Source organism: Helicoverpa zea, chromosome 2 (assembly GCF_022581195.2).
Source record: "Helicoverpa zea isolate HzStark_Cry1AcR chromosome 2, ilHelZeax1.1, whole genome shotgun sequence".
Lineage (NCBI taxonomy): Eukaryota > Metazoa > Arthropoda > Insecta > Lepidoptera > Noctuidae > Helicoverpa > Helicoverpa zea.
Genome location: NC_061453.1, coordinates 4,104,496 through 4,118,185, shown reverse-complemented (window position 1 = coordinate 4,118,185; position 13,690 = coordinate 4,104,496). Strand labels below are relative to the sequence as shown.

At 38.3% G+C, this 13,690-nt stretch overlaps 2 protein-coding genes across 9 annotated transcripts in view; both read right to left on the bottom strand.

Moving 5' to 3' along the window:
- LOC124642276 (PDZ domain-containing protein 8) overlaps positions 1-1,868 on the bottom strand; it is a 36,745-nt gene extending 34,877 nt beyond the window's left edge. For 5 of the 8 annotated variants that reach the window (XR_006985748.1, XR_006985749.1, XM_047180666.1 and 2 more), the window contains exon 1: positions 1,404-1,612. The gene's annotated coding sequence lies outside the window, so the exon portion shown is untranslated. The other 3 variants (XM_047180650.1, XM_047180657.1, XM_047180642.1) reach the window with 3 other exon arrangements.
- Positions 1,869-8,140: 6,272 nt separating this feature from the next.
- LOC124638037 (phosphoglycerate kinase) lies at positions 8,141-13,617 on the bottom strand. Its single transcript, XM_047174831.1, has 10 exons — positions 13,457-13,617; positions 13,163-13,366; positions 12,144-12,370; positions 11,763-11,880; positions 11,292-11,430; positions 10,641-10,775; positions 10,205-10,326; positions 10,025-10,125; positions 9,606-9,704; positions 8,141-8,448 (listed from the first exon to the last, which is right to left on the bottom strand). Exons 1-10 carry the CDS (start codon positions 13,516-13,518, stop codon positions 8,408-8,410), a joined length of 1,248 nt encoding a protein of 415 aa, XP_047030787.1. The 5' UTR covers positions 13,519-13,617; the 3' UTR covers positions 8,141-8,407.
- Between the last annotated feature and the right edge of the window lie 73 nt (positions 13,618-13,690).

Genomic DNA, 13,690 nt, shown 5'->3' with positions numbered 1-13,690 from the left:
AATGCTCAGATAATATTGTACGAATATTTCTGTTAGTAATACACATTTTTACTTGATGGAAAATCATCAAATGACTCCTGCCTCTCTGGGTTTGCAACGTGAGGGAGTGTTACTGACTAAAACCCATCAAGTTCCTTAGCAGGCCTTTTATGTACCAGGGCCGCGGTAACTCTTTCGAACAATCCCGCAGCCCGAATATACCTGAGGAGAAATAGTTGCTAGGTCCTCCAATAAGTATTTTTAAGTTAATTACGTGGAGCGCGTTAAACGGAGCCTGGCAACAGCCGGGAAGGTACGCCAGGCAAAAGGAAAATAGTAATGGAAATTCGATTCTATTATATAAATGGTTAGTACCTTGCGACAAACTTCGAAACGGCTTTTTGTTATGCCCTTTCGTGATTTTATACATAAGAATATAGGTAAGTCGTAGGTCTTATGCAGTGTTTTGATTACTTTAATCGATAAGAGAAGGACTCGATGTTATCATAAAATCGATTATTCGAAATCCAGACCTCGTAATAGAAAGAAATAAATTGTTGTAAAAATGGTTGTACTTTATGTAAATATGAACATGTGAGTAATCCAAATATCGAATACTGAAGTTTTTCTACTCGAAACAATTGCCAGTGCAACTGTGCCGAAACACCGCGGCCCGATGTGTTCGCTATTGACCGAGGAATCGTGTAAGTATCCTACCCTACCCTACCCTAGTACACTTTCGCTTGCATAACGAGAGTGTGAACCTACTATTTTGTATCAAGTTGGTAAACTCAGTAACTACTTGCTTACATAAAACACTTATCTAGATGCATGCTTTTCTAAAGTTACTTCAGAATATTTCAGCATTTTTCAGTGACGCTAAGAAAATTTTGCAGAAAATTTAGGCTCAAATAAAAGGGTAGCAGAAGTGCATATAATACGCCTACTGTAAACATAAAATACCCAATAATAAACAAAATATTGTTTTAAATGAAACAGAAAAATAACGTCAAATTAAACCTAAAGGAAGTCAGGTTAGGAATAAATTAAAATAGTAGGCATAGAATAATATTTCCACGCCCAAATAAAAACACAAACGCGATTGACCTGTAGCTTCCCATACAAAATGAATTGGTTTGTTAGAAATCGTGCAAAAGAAAATAAATTATCATAATAAAAAACTAAACTCACTGTTTATAAATTAATTCAATGATTAACATGAAAATGTTTCTCAAAAATATATTCACAGAGTAAATATATTTTTTCAACAAGAAATATATAAAAAAAATACCTAACTGATTTAAAATATTAGAGAATGTACATAAGTTCACTAATTTATAGAACACAAATGATACACTAAACATGAAGGAATCAAATAAAAACGAAAATATATGAACGTAACGAAATTCAGCCACTTACCTGATAATAAATTTACCTAAAAACAACGATAATTCTACGTACAATCGATATACACTATAACAATTGACATTAAACGCTTCACTAAACTAATCGTATGTTGACTTTTTAGTAAGACTATTTTTCTACTACATTTTTCACGCCAGCCGGGTCGCCCGGCGGCGTCAGATGTCCTTTACATCACTGACACTAAGTAAAATTATTATTTTTTGATAAAAAACCACCTTAACGTCCACGGAGCATGCGCGGACCCTCGCCAATTGGACCACAGCTCACGTATTGGAAAGCGTTAGACCCAATTGGTATGCAACGCAGAAATAGCTGTATTTTCCTAATAAAGATCATTTCTAATCTCCTAACGCTGTCTTTAACGTCTTCCAAAGCATTATTAATGTATTTCCACACGTTAATGTCATTTCATCGTTAGTTTACTGCAATTTTCTGTGTCGTATCGCTTTCCATGTGTACAGACGCTTGCGCGAAGTGACGATCGATACACCCTCACATACAGTTGCCATAGGTCCCATACTGATACCGGGTGCACGTGAAAACCTACCCTACATCGTAGGAATAAGGTGTAGAATAAACTGATTGAAAATTTAAAGGGACAACGGCTCATTCATGAAAGTAAAACAAATTGTTTACACGACAGATAAATGTCAATAAAGTTCAGATTGGTTGTCCCCACCGATACAAAACCGTTGATATTTGCAATGAAAAGTGTCCTGTACCCTTTTAGTTAAGGTTACAGGTACTGTTGAAAGTGAAAACTACGACGAATTCGACCCCAGAGCGTCGTCATTGTCTTTACCTATTTACTTTTATAGGCAGGGGGAGGGCACACGAGACTTGGTACAGTAGGTCGAATCTTTATTTCTTTGCGCGATAAAAGGTAGAAAATCCTAGAGAAAGATAGATGATCCGTTCTTTATCGCAGTTAGGGGTTGATAGTAAGGTCGTCGTGTCGTAGGTTCAAATCGATAGGTTGTTGTGTCTCTATATAGTTGCAGGCATATGAAGATATCGTGACTGATTAAGTGATATTCTATGTTTGACCATTAGGGATATTGTAGCAGTGCATATCGAAAAATGGAGTTGTTACTGGTTGGTTCATGTTTACTAGAGGGTGTGCTGTAATTGGATCCCAATAACCATCTGTGAATGTTAAGTTAGGTATATTTCAGTTTACTTTTTGTATCAGATTTAAAAGCTTTCAAAATATAAGTTTCACAGTGTTATTATTTCTATAAAAGTTTCTCTGAAAATTTCATAAAAATTATTTGATTTCTATTCTGAAATTCGGAGAAAATCCCAAATAAACTAAAAAGTTTTAGTAAAGCATTTTAGTTTTAACAAAAATATATCCTTTTTGTATTTTTACTGTAAAATACTGAAGAGAGAAGCATGCGAGAAGACTCGAATCTAAGGCAGCATTAATTCAAATTAATATTTGAATAGAGAATTAATTTAGCACTAATGGTTTCGGGTAATGGTTTGGAAGGAATGACTTGCTTTTATAATAACATACAATGAAGTTCTTCATGTCTTTTCTACTTAATGAGTACGTTCTTACTTAATGGTGACAAAAAGGTAGTTATTTTTAGAGTTGGTCAGTCACTGCTGATTCTATGTTCTATCTATCTAAGGCGTGTAATATCCATATGAACCATTCTCAATGTCAAAATTCTCTATTTGACCAATGGGCGACAAGTATACGGCGTTTTGTGACCATTATCGTTAGCTAGCTAAATGGTGCAACTGGGCCAATGTTACAGTAAAAATCTTACATTTATGTAGCCACTAGCCGTTTTCCCGCGGTTTCACCCGCGTCCCGTGGTAACTACTGCCCGTACCGGGATAAAATATAGCCTATGTTACTCGTGGATAATGTAGCTTTCGAATGGTGAAAGAATTTTTAAAAACGGTCCAGTAGTTTTTGAGCCTATTCATTACAACCAAACAAACAAACAAAGTTTTCCTCTTTATAATATTAGTATAGATCAGCGGTTCCCAAATGGGGTTCCGCGGAACCCTGAGGTTCCGTGACAGGCCCTCAGGGGTTCCGTGGAAAATTCAAGATTTCCATATGGTAAATCGTTTCACTTTTGACAATATTAAATTATTATTAATTTTCAACTAAATTGTTTTAAATATTGCATTCCAAAATTCCATTTAGGCACCATGTAGGTGGGTACCACTCGGGAGTGTAAGTAGGTACGAGTTCGCGACAAGTGGCGGGGGAAGGACACGGCAGCAGATAATTTAATTCCGTTTTTTGCAAATTGTAGATTAACTTAATAACTCCAGGTCTTCGGAAATCGGCAAAAATAGGTAGCGAGTCGGCCAAAAATCACCGCATTTTTGGGCTTACTTCATCGCCAGGATTATACGTATTCATACATTTGACAGGACGTGAAATGACACGGCATACGAGTATTTCCAGTGGCTATTTTTACCATGAATAAAAAAGTGACATTATTTCCAATTTTTGCACCTCCGCGAATCCGAAAATTTCCCGACTCCAACACCGAAAAATTTTCGCGCTCTTCCGTCGAAGTTTCCTTTGATGTTTATTTTTTATTCCTCTGGTTCAGAAAAAGCAATAGCCGCTTCTTCGCTAGCTGCTTATTCATTTGCATTTGCTTTTTTGTGTGGATATTGTACTTTTTGAGACCTTATTAATTTACAGTGGTTTTGTTTATTTTGTGTAGGTAATTAAGCTAAAAAAAAATTCGCGCTCGCTTCGCTCGCGATCCCGGCTACCACTGCATGTCCTTCAATGCTAGCGGGTGCTTGGAACTTCTTCTTTTAGTAAAAAAAAACGCGCTTGCTCGCCACGCACCTGTACAAATCCAATCTATTTCTTTTTGCGTTTACTTTGTCAGTCTTCAAACTGAAAACTATTCATATAATACACAAAGTTAAGGACGGCTAAATTGTTTTCTGGCTCGTGCTGCAGAAAGCCATGCTATGCCTGAGTAAACTGAGTATGTCTCTAACCATATAACGATTTGGTGCGCTACCACACGTCACGAGCCGTACCTAAGTGTATTTATTTACGTCTTTAGTTTACTTCTTACTTAAGCTAAGGTTCCGCCAAAAAATGGTGAAACGAAAAGGGTTCCGAAGCCAAAAGAATTCGGGAACCGCTGGTATAGATTAGTTTTTTTTAACGAGTACTTTAAGAAAGTTCTATAAGTAATTATAGTTCGGAGCAATCCTGGTTGACTTGCTTAAAGAAGATTATAATGTAGTTAAGACTGGAATGAAAATACTTTTGGGGATTCAGGGGCAGTTTGCCTTAATTTGATTGAAGTTAGAAGTTACGACCTCCTTTTTTTTCCTAGAAATTGAATTTTTGAGGTCTCTTTTGTTAGCTGCGATTCTGAATCAGAATCTGTCACAAACATATTTTATTCTACGACCCGTTTTCGTTATTTGATGAGGCGTGAATGAACGCCCTTCTTTCTCAGATCCTCTTTTTTTCAGTTTTCCGTAGTACCGGACTACTTTCTGTTTATTATACATCATATTATCGTCTAAATATGATTGAACCTGTAGATATAAACACTCATTAGTAAGAGGAGTACTTAAGTCGATGTCGGAGCCTGACGCAACATATATATTTTATGCCAATTGATAATCGTATATTAGGTAAGTAATTAAAGAAAGCAATTGTCCCACATTTCCAATTACTTAAATATATTTAATTAATTACGATAACTATCCCCTGCCGGCTCCGCGATGTCCGTCACACACTGGCGGGTTTTCTTTTGATTGAATTTGCTCGGGGTTTCAATTTCAAGAGTTTCGTGTTTCGAGTGTCCTTTTGCTAATAATGTTGCTATCCACCAGTATAGTATAACTGAGCTTATACTTTTGTGGTACATAAATCTGGATAAATCATATACTTTTCAATGTGCAAATGGAAATATTTTTTTGATAAATATATCCATTTGTGCCTTTTACATCAGCTAAGATTTAAGGTGAAATAATACCAACAAAACAATGAACTAATAACACTCCTTGCTACGCCGTAGCCGGTGTACACAACTACTTACCTACTACGCTACGTAGATACTATCGCAGCATATCAGCTTTCGTAGCCCTACGCACCTCACTTTGGTGTGAATGTTTGACGCCTTACACACTTTTAGTTGTATGTGCTCAAAGCCGAACAAGTCAAACACTTTCATTGACGTTCGTGAAATGGAATCACGCTGATACAGCGCTTTGAATTCAGTCAATATTTTTAAGTGTAGCGTACAATGTTCTACAGGTGAATGGTAGTTATGGGTTTTAAACTAGAAAAATAATATATGGAATACTTGATATAATAAATATTTATATGTATAGTTAGGTTGTATTGTACTATGTAGGTAATTAATATAATAATAATAATAATCCCTGTTGCCCTCTTGTTGCTTTTAAGTGACTGATTCCCGGGGGCCCAGTAAGTGAGTTGGCGAGTCTCCACCTGCCATTTTAACATGTATTTAATACATTGTCATCGGCAGGTGCCATAGTTCCCGTAGTTTCCCCATTCCTAGTCCATTAGCATCCCATCACAATAGCCCAAGTAGTTTTCATCCATAGTTAGCAATAGTTAAGCACATGACCGGGGATTGTCCTTGGGTACATTTCTATAGTGTATACAGGGATAATCGTCGGTTTTGTGTCACCATTTCATTAAAGTTGTCTCAAAAGGGCTTCAGCGTGTTGGCTTCGGCCCCACGTTCGCCTCCCAAAAATCCGGGACTCTGTAGTCCCGAGGTCTGGAAGAGACATACATTTATATAATAATATAATAATGTCGGGACACCTTTTTCACACACGGTCGGTTAGCCCCATGGTAAGTTATTTATTAACTTGTGTTATGGGTGCTAACACAACTGATAAACTACATATAGCTACATATATACATATTTATAAATACATATGATAACACCCAGACCACGGCCAACAAGCATGCTCATCACACAAATGTCGACCGAACCGGGAATCGAACCCAGGACCTCAGGTTCCGCCCGGGTGTCACCACTGTGCGGATAGCCCCGAGGACACGGTGGACCACACAGTCCAGGAGTGCCCTGCGTGGGAAGGGCACCGCCGGGTCCTCGTCGAGGCTTTAGGCGGCGGCGACCTCTCGCGTCCGGCCCTGGTTCAAGCCATGGTCCGGGGCGAGAGGGAATGGGATGCCGTCGCCTCCTTCTGCGAAGCAGTCATGCTCGAGAAGGAGGCGGCGGAAGAGAGTTCGCACCTCTCATCCCGGCCGCCGCGCTGGAGCAGGTAGACACCACGGGCGCCGGGTGTCGCGAGACGACTCCCAGCCACCGTAGGCGTGGGTCTGTGGGCGGTGAGTTCGGGTGGCTCATCGCTCATGTCTGTTTTTAGACAACAGACCCGTGTCGGCGGCGCACGTTGTTCCACGCGCTCCTCAAAGAGATGTCAGCAACCCCAGCGGGGCCCAGCAGGGCCAAGGCATGACGGGGCTGCGGGTTGTTCGAAAGAGGTACCGCGGCCCTAGCACATAAGAAGGCCTACGACGGAACACGACGGCTCTAACCCACAGCGGGAGGGGTCATTTGATGATTTTTTACGTCGTTAAAAAAAAAAAAAAAAAGGACCTCAGGTTCGGCGGTCCGGCATGATGACCATTGCGCCATCGAGGAAAGCCTGTTTTAAAATCAGTGATAATTTTCAATAATTAAATCCAGAGATCGAAATACATACATCTAAGTTTTACCTTGATAGACAGACTGAAACACAAAATTTGTAGGTACCTAAATGGAGCACTCTGTTTATGCTCAATAAGCAATACATTATGGTCCTGTAAATCAATTACCAGATGTTTTAGCACCGACATACACATCTATACATGGTAGACGTTTCTATTTTATGCATTTACGTACATTTTATGGATTTATTGAGTTATTAAACATTAAAATTTAACATTGCCTCACGTTTTACCGTATGTGGAAGTAAATAGAAGCTCTATTTGCTTGTATCTCGTTTTTGTACCTAACATCTATATACGAACTTACCTGAGGTGAAGTAGGTACAAGTCAAATGGAGAAATTACCTTACCTAAAGCTGAGCCAGGGGACTTTTGTAGTGAGTTTTTTTTGTGCTTTATATGTATAATAGATACAGGACCTTGGATTTGCCGGTATGATCTACCTACCATAACGTAGGCTTATATACGACGATGGGTTAACTAGCAGCGAACTCGGGACTTTTTGGATAAAGGCAAGAGGATGGAGGTGATGACCTTAGGGGGATCTGTTATTATCGTTCGTTACTATGAAAGTCTTTTTTGTACAAATTGTAAAGTCGTACTAAAAACTAGCTCTAATATAAAGTGATTTTTTATTACCTTTTAATTATTTCTATACAATTTGTTTTGTCAATTCTTTTGCAATTAACCCTGGCCGTGAGCGACAATGGCAATGTTTGATTGCCATGTTTCTGACGTGGATGGAGTCACGCAAGACACTTGCATGTACGAGTATGAGCTAATTTAGATCGATATTAAGATTAGTCGATTATTTTGATTTGCTGTTTGCAATAATAATTGCATTTTGATGTTGATTTTTAAAATATTAGTTTCCAATAAATAATAATAATTTCCAACTAAATAATGAACATGTTTTCATACGCGAAGAAAAATGGCTCCGACTGTGAGACGTAGTATTATCTAATCAGTGTATGGTTATGAGTTTCAAGAGACAAAACAATAAAAAAGTTTTTATAACCAACATTTTTATTCGATTTATGATGGTAATAAATAATTTCACTATTCGATTCACATGACACATTTCTCGTTCCTAAAACTTAAAAATAATGTACTATACAGTATACAATATACATACATATCACTTAAAAAAACATAATTTCTTTCTTGATATTCTCGCTCTATCAAATAGGATAATTTCATGAACACTTCTATGAAGCAAAAAGGTTTATATTTTGGTATAAATACTCCTTGCTCTAGCTAGATAATATGTATTGTTTATGCGTCTGACAGGGCTGCAACTCCTGGCAGTACTTTACCTGAAAATTAAATAAACAATGTTAAAATTTGTAAGCATTTACTTAAAAATACTATGAACAGACAGTTGCATCAAAGGCATATTCCCTTCGGCGAGAAAACTATTAGGTTAAAAATCTTAATTATATGAATAATAACTTCCCTGTCCCATGAGTCATATGTGATACACACCGATTGTTTAACAATTGTGTCTGCATCGTGGACAGTGAAGTGGTTAAGTAAATAAATATATTATTTCTGAAACCTTAAGAATATTTTTTCAAATTCCTTGGATCTCTTGATGCAACTGCCCACTACAGTGGAAATACTTTCCTAAACTACATTTCCTAGATACACTTTATTATTAATTACTGAAAATCGAACTAGAACACCTATATACATACATATTACAATCTATATCAACGTATACATATACATAGGTGCGTAGGAAATGACGTCACGTTCCCGGACATAACCGATGCCGGGTAACGGTCGTCCGAGACCGGACGTTATATGGTTGTTCCCGAAATTGTTGGTAGAAACGCTCGCAAGTTTGCGGTCAGTTTACAACGTTCACGTGTGGATGAGGAAATAATAGTATGTACCTACGTATTACGTCTATGTAGGTATTGATAACTAAAATAGAATTGTTGTTAATTCAATCATAAAATGTAATTAGATACCTACTACTTACAATTGTTCTAACTACCTACTATAGTTCTAGATACCGACAAAAATTGTATTTGCAAATAAAATAAAAGTAAATTTAATTACGCTTGTTTGTTCTTCTTTCTTCTGTTTTTATGTTCAAGAAACAAAGAACACAGCTATGCAACAAAAAATAAATTGGTATTGGGACAACATAAGGAAAAACAGACTCATTTTTAGTGCATCTTGTGCACTACACATGAACTTCTGGTTTGAAAGCTGTTAAATAAAAAGTAATAAATTAATGATATACGGATTGAAGGATTTTATTTGCTCCATCGCCCTTCTTAAGCATGATAAATCAGATCTTATTCTGAATATGACGCCTGGCGCACAAACAGTAGTGTTTTGTTCTCAGTAGACAGTACAGAGCTGCTAATTTGACGATAGCTCGTGTTTCGTCAAAGTGTTCCCAATCTCATTTATGTCTTAACTTATTTTAAGTAAATAAAACTGTCTTTTTGTCACTTACCCTCAAGCAGCTCAAGGGAGGCGCCACCTCCAGTAGACACGTGAGATACCTTATCCTCAGTGCCCCATTTGGCACAGCAGGTAGCTGTGTCGCCTCCACCTAAAGGAAGAAAAAAATATACAAATACGTATAAATAATGTGATGCTTTACCTTAATTTTATTTTAAACTAACCCTGCAAAAAATACTGCAAAATATTAGATCTTGGATTGGATATATACGACAATATGATTAGTGTTTATTAACTACGATACCTACATGTTCCCTTGAGCCCAAAGCGTTAAACAAAACACATCTTAGGGAAAATCTAACAAGACCTTCTAATAATTCTATTTAAGTGCCACAGAGTCCATTAAAACCTTAGAATAAGCTTGAATAAAATAGTATTTACAACATTAAGAGAACTTAGAAGTTGCCTTACCAATAATAGTGATGGTGCCATTGGTAGTGGCTTTAACAACGCCATCCATCAACGCACGGGTACCACCAGCGAACTTCTCGAACTCAAACACACCAGCAGGTCTGTTGAACAACAATAAACCATAATTCCCTGCACTTAAGTCCACTTTGCAATAGACACGAATGAAGTTTGGCTACTTACCCGTTCCATACAATGACTTTAGCTCTGGCAATGGGATCAGCAAAGAGTTCCCTTGATTTAGGTCCAACATCGAGACCCATCCAGCCTTCAGGGATGCCACTCGCAACATCAGCAGCACCAACCTAAAAAAAAACATCGTGATTCAAATATAAAGCAACAGTAACTTAACTTTTTTTAAGTATTTTTTTCTGGGTCAGGATTGTGGTAGACTGGACTTAGGGCCAGGCTTCAACAAAATGGAGGGCAGCTGTGTAGTTTTTGTACTAAGGCTGGAATTAAATTCAGTTGGCTGTTTATTGTTTTTATTATTCATCTCCACGTTGATGCAGACCATCAAGAATAGTGGTATATCAAGAATGCCTATTTTTATGGTAAATGTATACAATGTGTCACAACTAACATTGATAAGTAGTAAATATTAAAGAATGAATCTTACCTGTGCATTCTCATCAAACTTGTCAGCAGTGACAAAGTCAACTGGTAGGTGTACTTTCACATTGTTCTTGGCAGCCTTTTCCAACAGCTTAGCGACAATCTTCGCGCCTTCACCATCGTACAAGGAGTTTCCGATCTAAAAAAAAAATTAAATAGCATTAGTGGCCTCGTTGGTCTAGTTGTCGCAAGTGTGGCTGCTGAGCACGAGGTCTCGGGTTCGATTCCCGAGTCGGGCCGAAATGGCTTTGTGGGTTTTAGAAGACTTTCACAAAGCAGCCCGAAGCCTGGAAGTTGGTGATTGATTCACCCGTGCATCGGAGAGCACGTCAATGTCGGTCCTGCGCCTGATCTCTTTCCGGTCGTGTCGGATTGCCGTCCCATCGAGCTATGAGAGTGAAGGAATAGTGAGTGCTCCTGTGTCTGCGCAAATGCTTGTGCACTATAATATGTCCTGTGCAGTTGGCTAATCTCCTTACATGAGAACAGCCGCCGTAGCCGATAATCGGCTAGGAGGACATCATCATCATCATCATCAGATAGTGGCCAGTTTCATGTTGTGCCATATACCAATATATTTTTTCTTTTTTTGTTGAGATAAGGGGCTGTTGTATTTTTTATGCCTTTCTCCAAGAAAGTGTTAGATCATACTTACAGCCATACCCTGTGTTTCCTTGAGGAAAGTGTAGGCCATGCCGCCTCCGATGATCATCTCATTGACCTTGTCCAGCAAGTTCTCAATAAGCTGAATTTTGTCAGCTACTTTAGCACCTCCCAAGATTGCGAGGAATGGCCTAAAATTGCATCACATGTTTATGATTTCAGTATAGCAAGTTTCTATTACTTGTCATATGTTTAGACTTCTTAACTAATATGTTATGAGGTTTGTTTTATGCTCTAAAACACTAATGAGCATTTTACACATGGCTGCATGATATCTTTGCAAAATTTTTTGTGCTACCTTTTCTACTGCATCCCACTGTACTCTAACCTGTCACTGCATGGTGTTCTGTTATGGAAGGTATTTTTTAGTTGAACCAAAGAAAGTTACTACAACTGTTCTGTTCATTAAGTTTCTAAGTACTATATTTTTGTTCAAGAAAGAACAAATAACAGACTACATTACCTTTCTGGCTCATGCAAAGCCTTGGCAAAGTACTGGAGCTCTTTCTTCAATAAGAAGCCACTGGCTCTCTGTTCAAAGCCCTCACCCATCATTGAGCTGTGGGCTCTGTGGGCTGTGCCTATAAAAAAAATATATATTTTATTTTTGAGCCAAATAGATGAGGAAAGAACTGAGATAATGTTAGTTGATATAGAACTTTGATATGTATTATTAAAATCTATTGTTGACAATTGATATTGATTGATGACCACCAATCATAGGACATAGATGTTTTTGACAGTAAAAAAAATGTTAGTGCTCTTTTGAATCCGGTGAGAATTTAAACCTAAGCATTAGGATATGAAAGTAAGCTTTAATAAGAATACATAAACCTCAACTTACCAAAAGCATCATTGATGTAAACATCGCCCAGCTTCCTCAAGCTAGCTCTGAAGGCCTTGACCTTCTCAGGGTCAGCCTTAGCCTTGGCTCCGGATGCATCAAGACCCTTGCCTTCCTCCTCAATGTGGAAACGGAGGTTCTCCAGCAAGATGATGGAGCCTGGTGCAGGGTCAGCGCAGGCGGCCTCTACTTCAGGGCCCACACAGTCGGTCAGGAATGTCACGTCTCTGTAAATCGAATTATAAACATGTATTTTTGTCAAGAATTTAAAGTTGTTTATAAATAATATAAGAAATATATTTATCAAAGATACTTGAAGAGACAAAAAAATAGGACTACAGGTACTTATTACTTTTGAATAAAGGTAAGACCGCACTAGGCGGAACTGCGCTGCAGCGGAGCGACGCGACATTTTTAAATTAAGTTCGGTATATCGCACTAGAACTGCAGCGGCGCGACAATATTCTACCCTAGTCGGTTGTCAGCCACTTACCATATAACATTCATGTAGTTTTCATTTTGTAAATCATATAGCTCTGGATAGTTACTAACTAATAAAATTAACTTTTCTTCATCCATTTTACAACACAAATTGCATGTCCGGCACGTTTCGACTTGTATGAAATAGATTTGTGATGCCTCGTGAGTCGTGATCGCGCTGCTTACTATATCGCACCTAGCGTCGGCGGAACTGCGCGTAGCGACACAGCGCGTCAATTTTGCTTAGTTGCCCAACTTTGGCGCGCGGTGTCGCGCAGCGTAGTTCCGTTGCCGCGTAGTGCGGTATCTCTAATACATTTACTTAGAAACAATATTTTGCAGCGCAGTGTCGCGTCGCTCCGCTGCAGCGCAGTTCCGCCTAGTGCGGTCTTACCTTAAATCTAGATCTGCATTGGTTGGTTCTCAGGTTAAGTCCTATGATGTTACTAAGAAACTAGGATTTTTGCATGAAATGAATCATAACAAGGAAAATGATGCAAGGTATATCCCAGTTATAATTTAGCTAATAATACACTTACTTGTTTAAAAGTTTTTTGAGCTCTTCAGCGACCGGCTTTAAGGTGTATTTGAGGTTCGCCTGCCCATCCGGCCTGCCCAGATGTGACATAAGCACCACTGACTTGGCACCCTTCTCCAAGGCATACTTGACAGAATCCAAAGCCGCAACAATGCGCTGGTTGTTAGTGATTACACCCTCCTTCAGGGGAACATTGAAGTCCACTCTGCAATCAATCAATCAATTTTAATTTAAACGATTTGTAACTGCATTGATTTTACTGACCAAAGTGTGAAGATATGTAAGTTTTACTTACCGCATGAGCACACGCTTGCCAGCCAAGTTGAGGGCATCGATACTCAGTTTATTTAAAGCCATTTTAATTAGATTTCTTTGAAACTTTTACAAAAAAATCTACCTTAATCAGCGGCTAACTTTTAAAATGTCAAATGTAACCTTGGGAATGTCAAAGAGGTCATATTTTCTTGCTAATCAAAAAATACGAATAATATTCGGCGTGGCAACATTTTACAAGTGAAAATATATTTTT

Coding starts and splice junctions, on each gene's coding strand:
- LOC124638037 (XM_047174831.1), bottom strand. CDS start 13,518: ATGGCTTTAAATAAACTGAGTATCGATGCCCTCAACTTGGCTGGCAAG. Junction 10,776..11,291: donor AGGAAACACAGGGTATGGCT/GTAAGTATGATC, acceptor TTTTTTTTTTAG/ATCGGAAACTCCTTGTACGA. Junction 9,705..10,024: donor TGGCACCATCACTATTATTG/GTAAGGCAACTT, acceptor TTCTTCCTTTAG/GTGGAGGCGACACAGCTACC.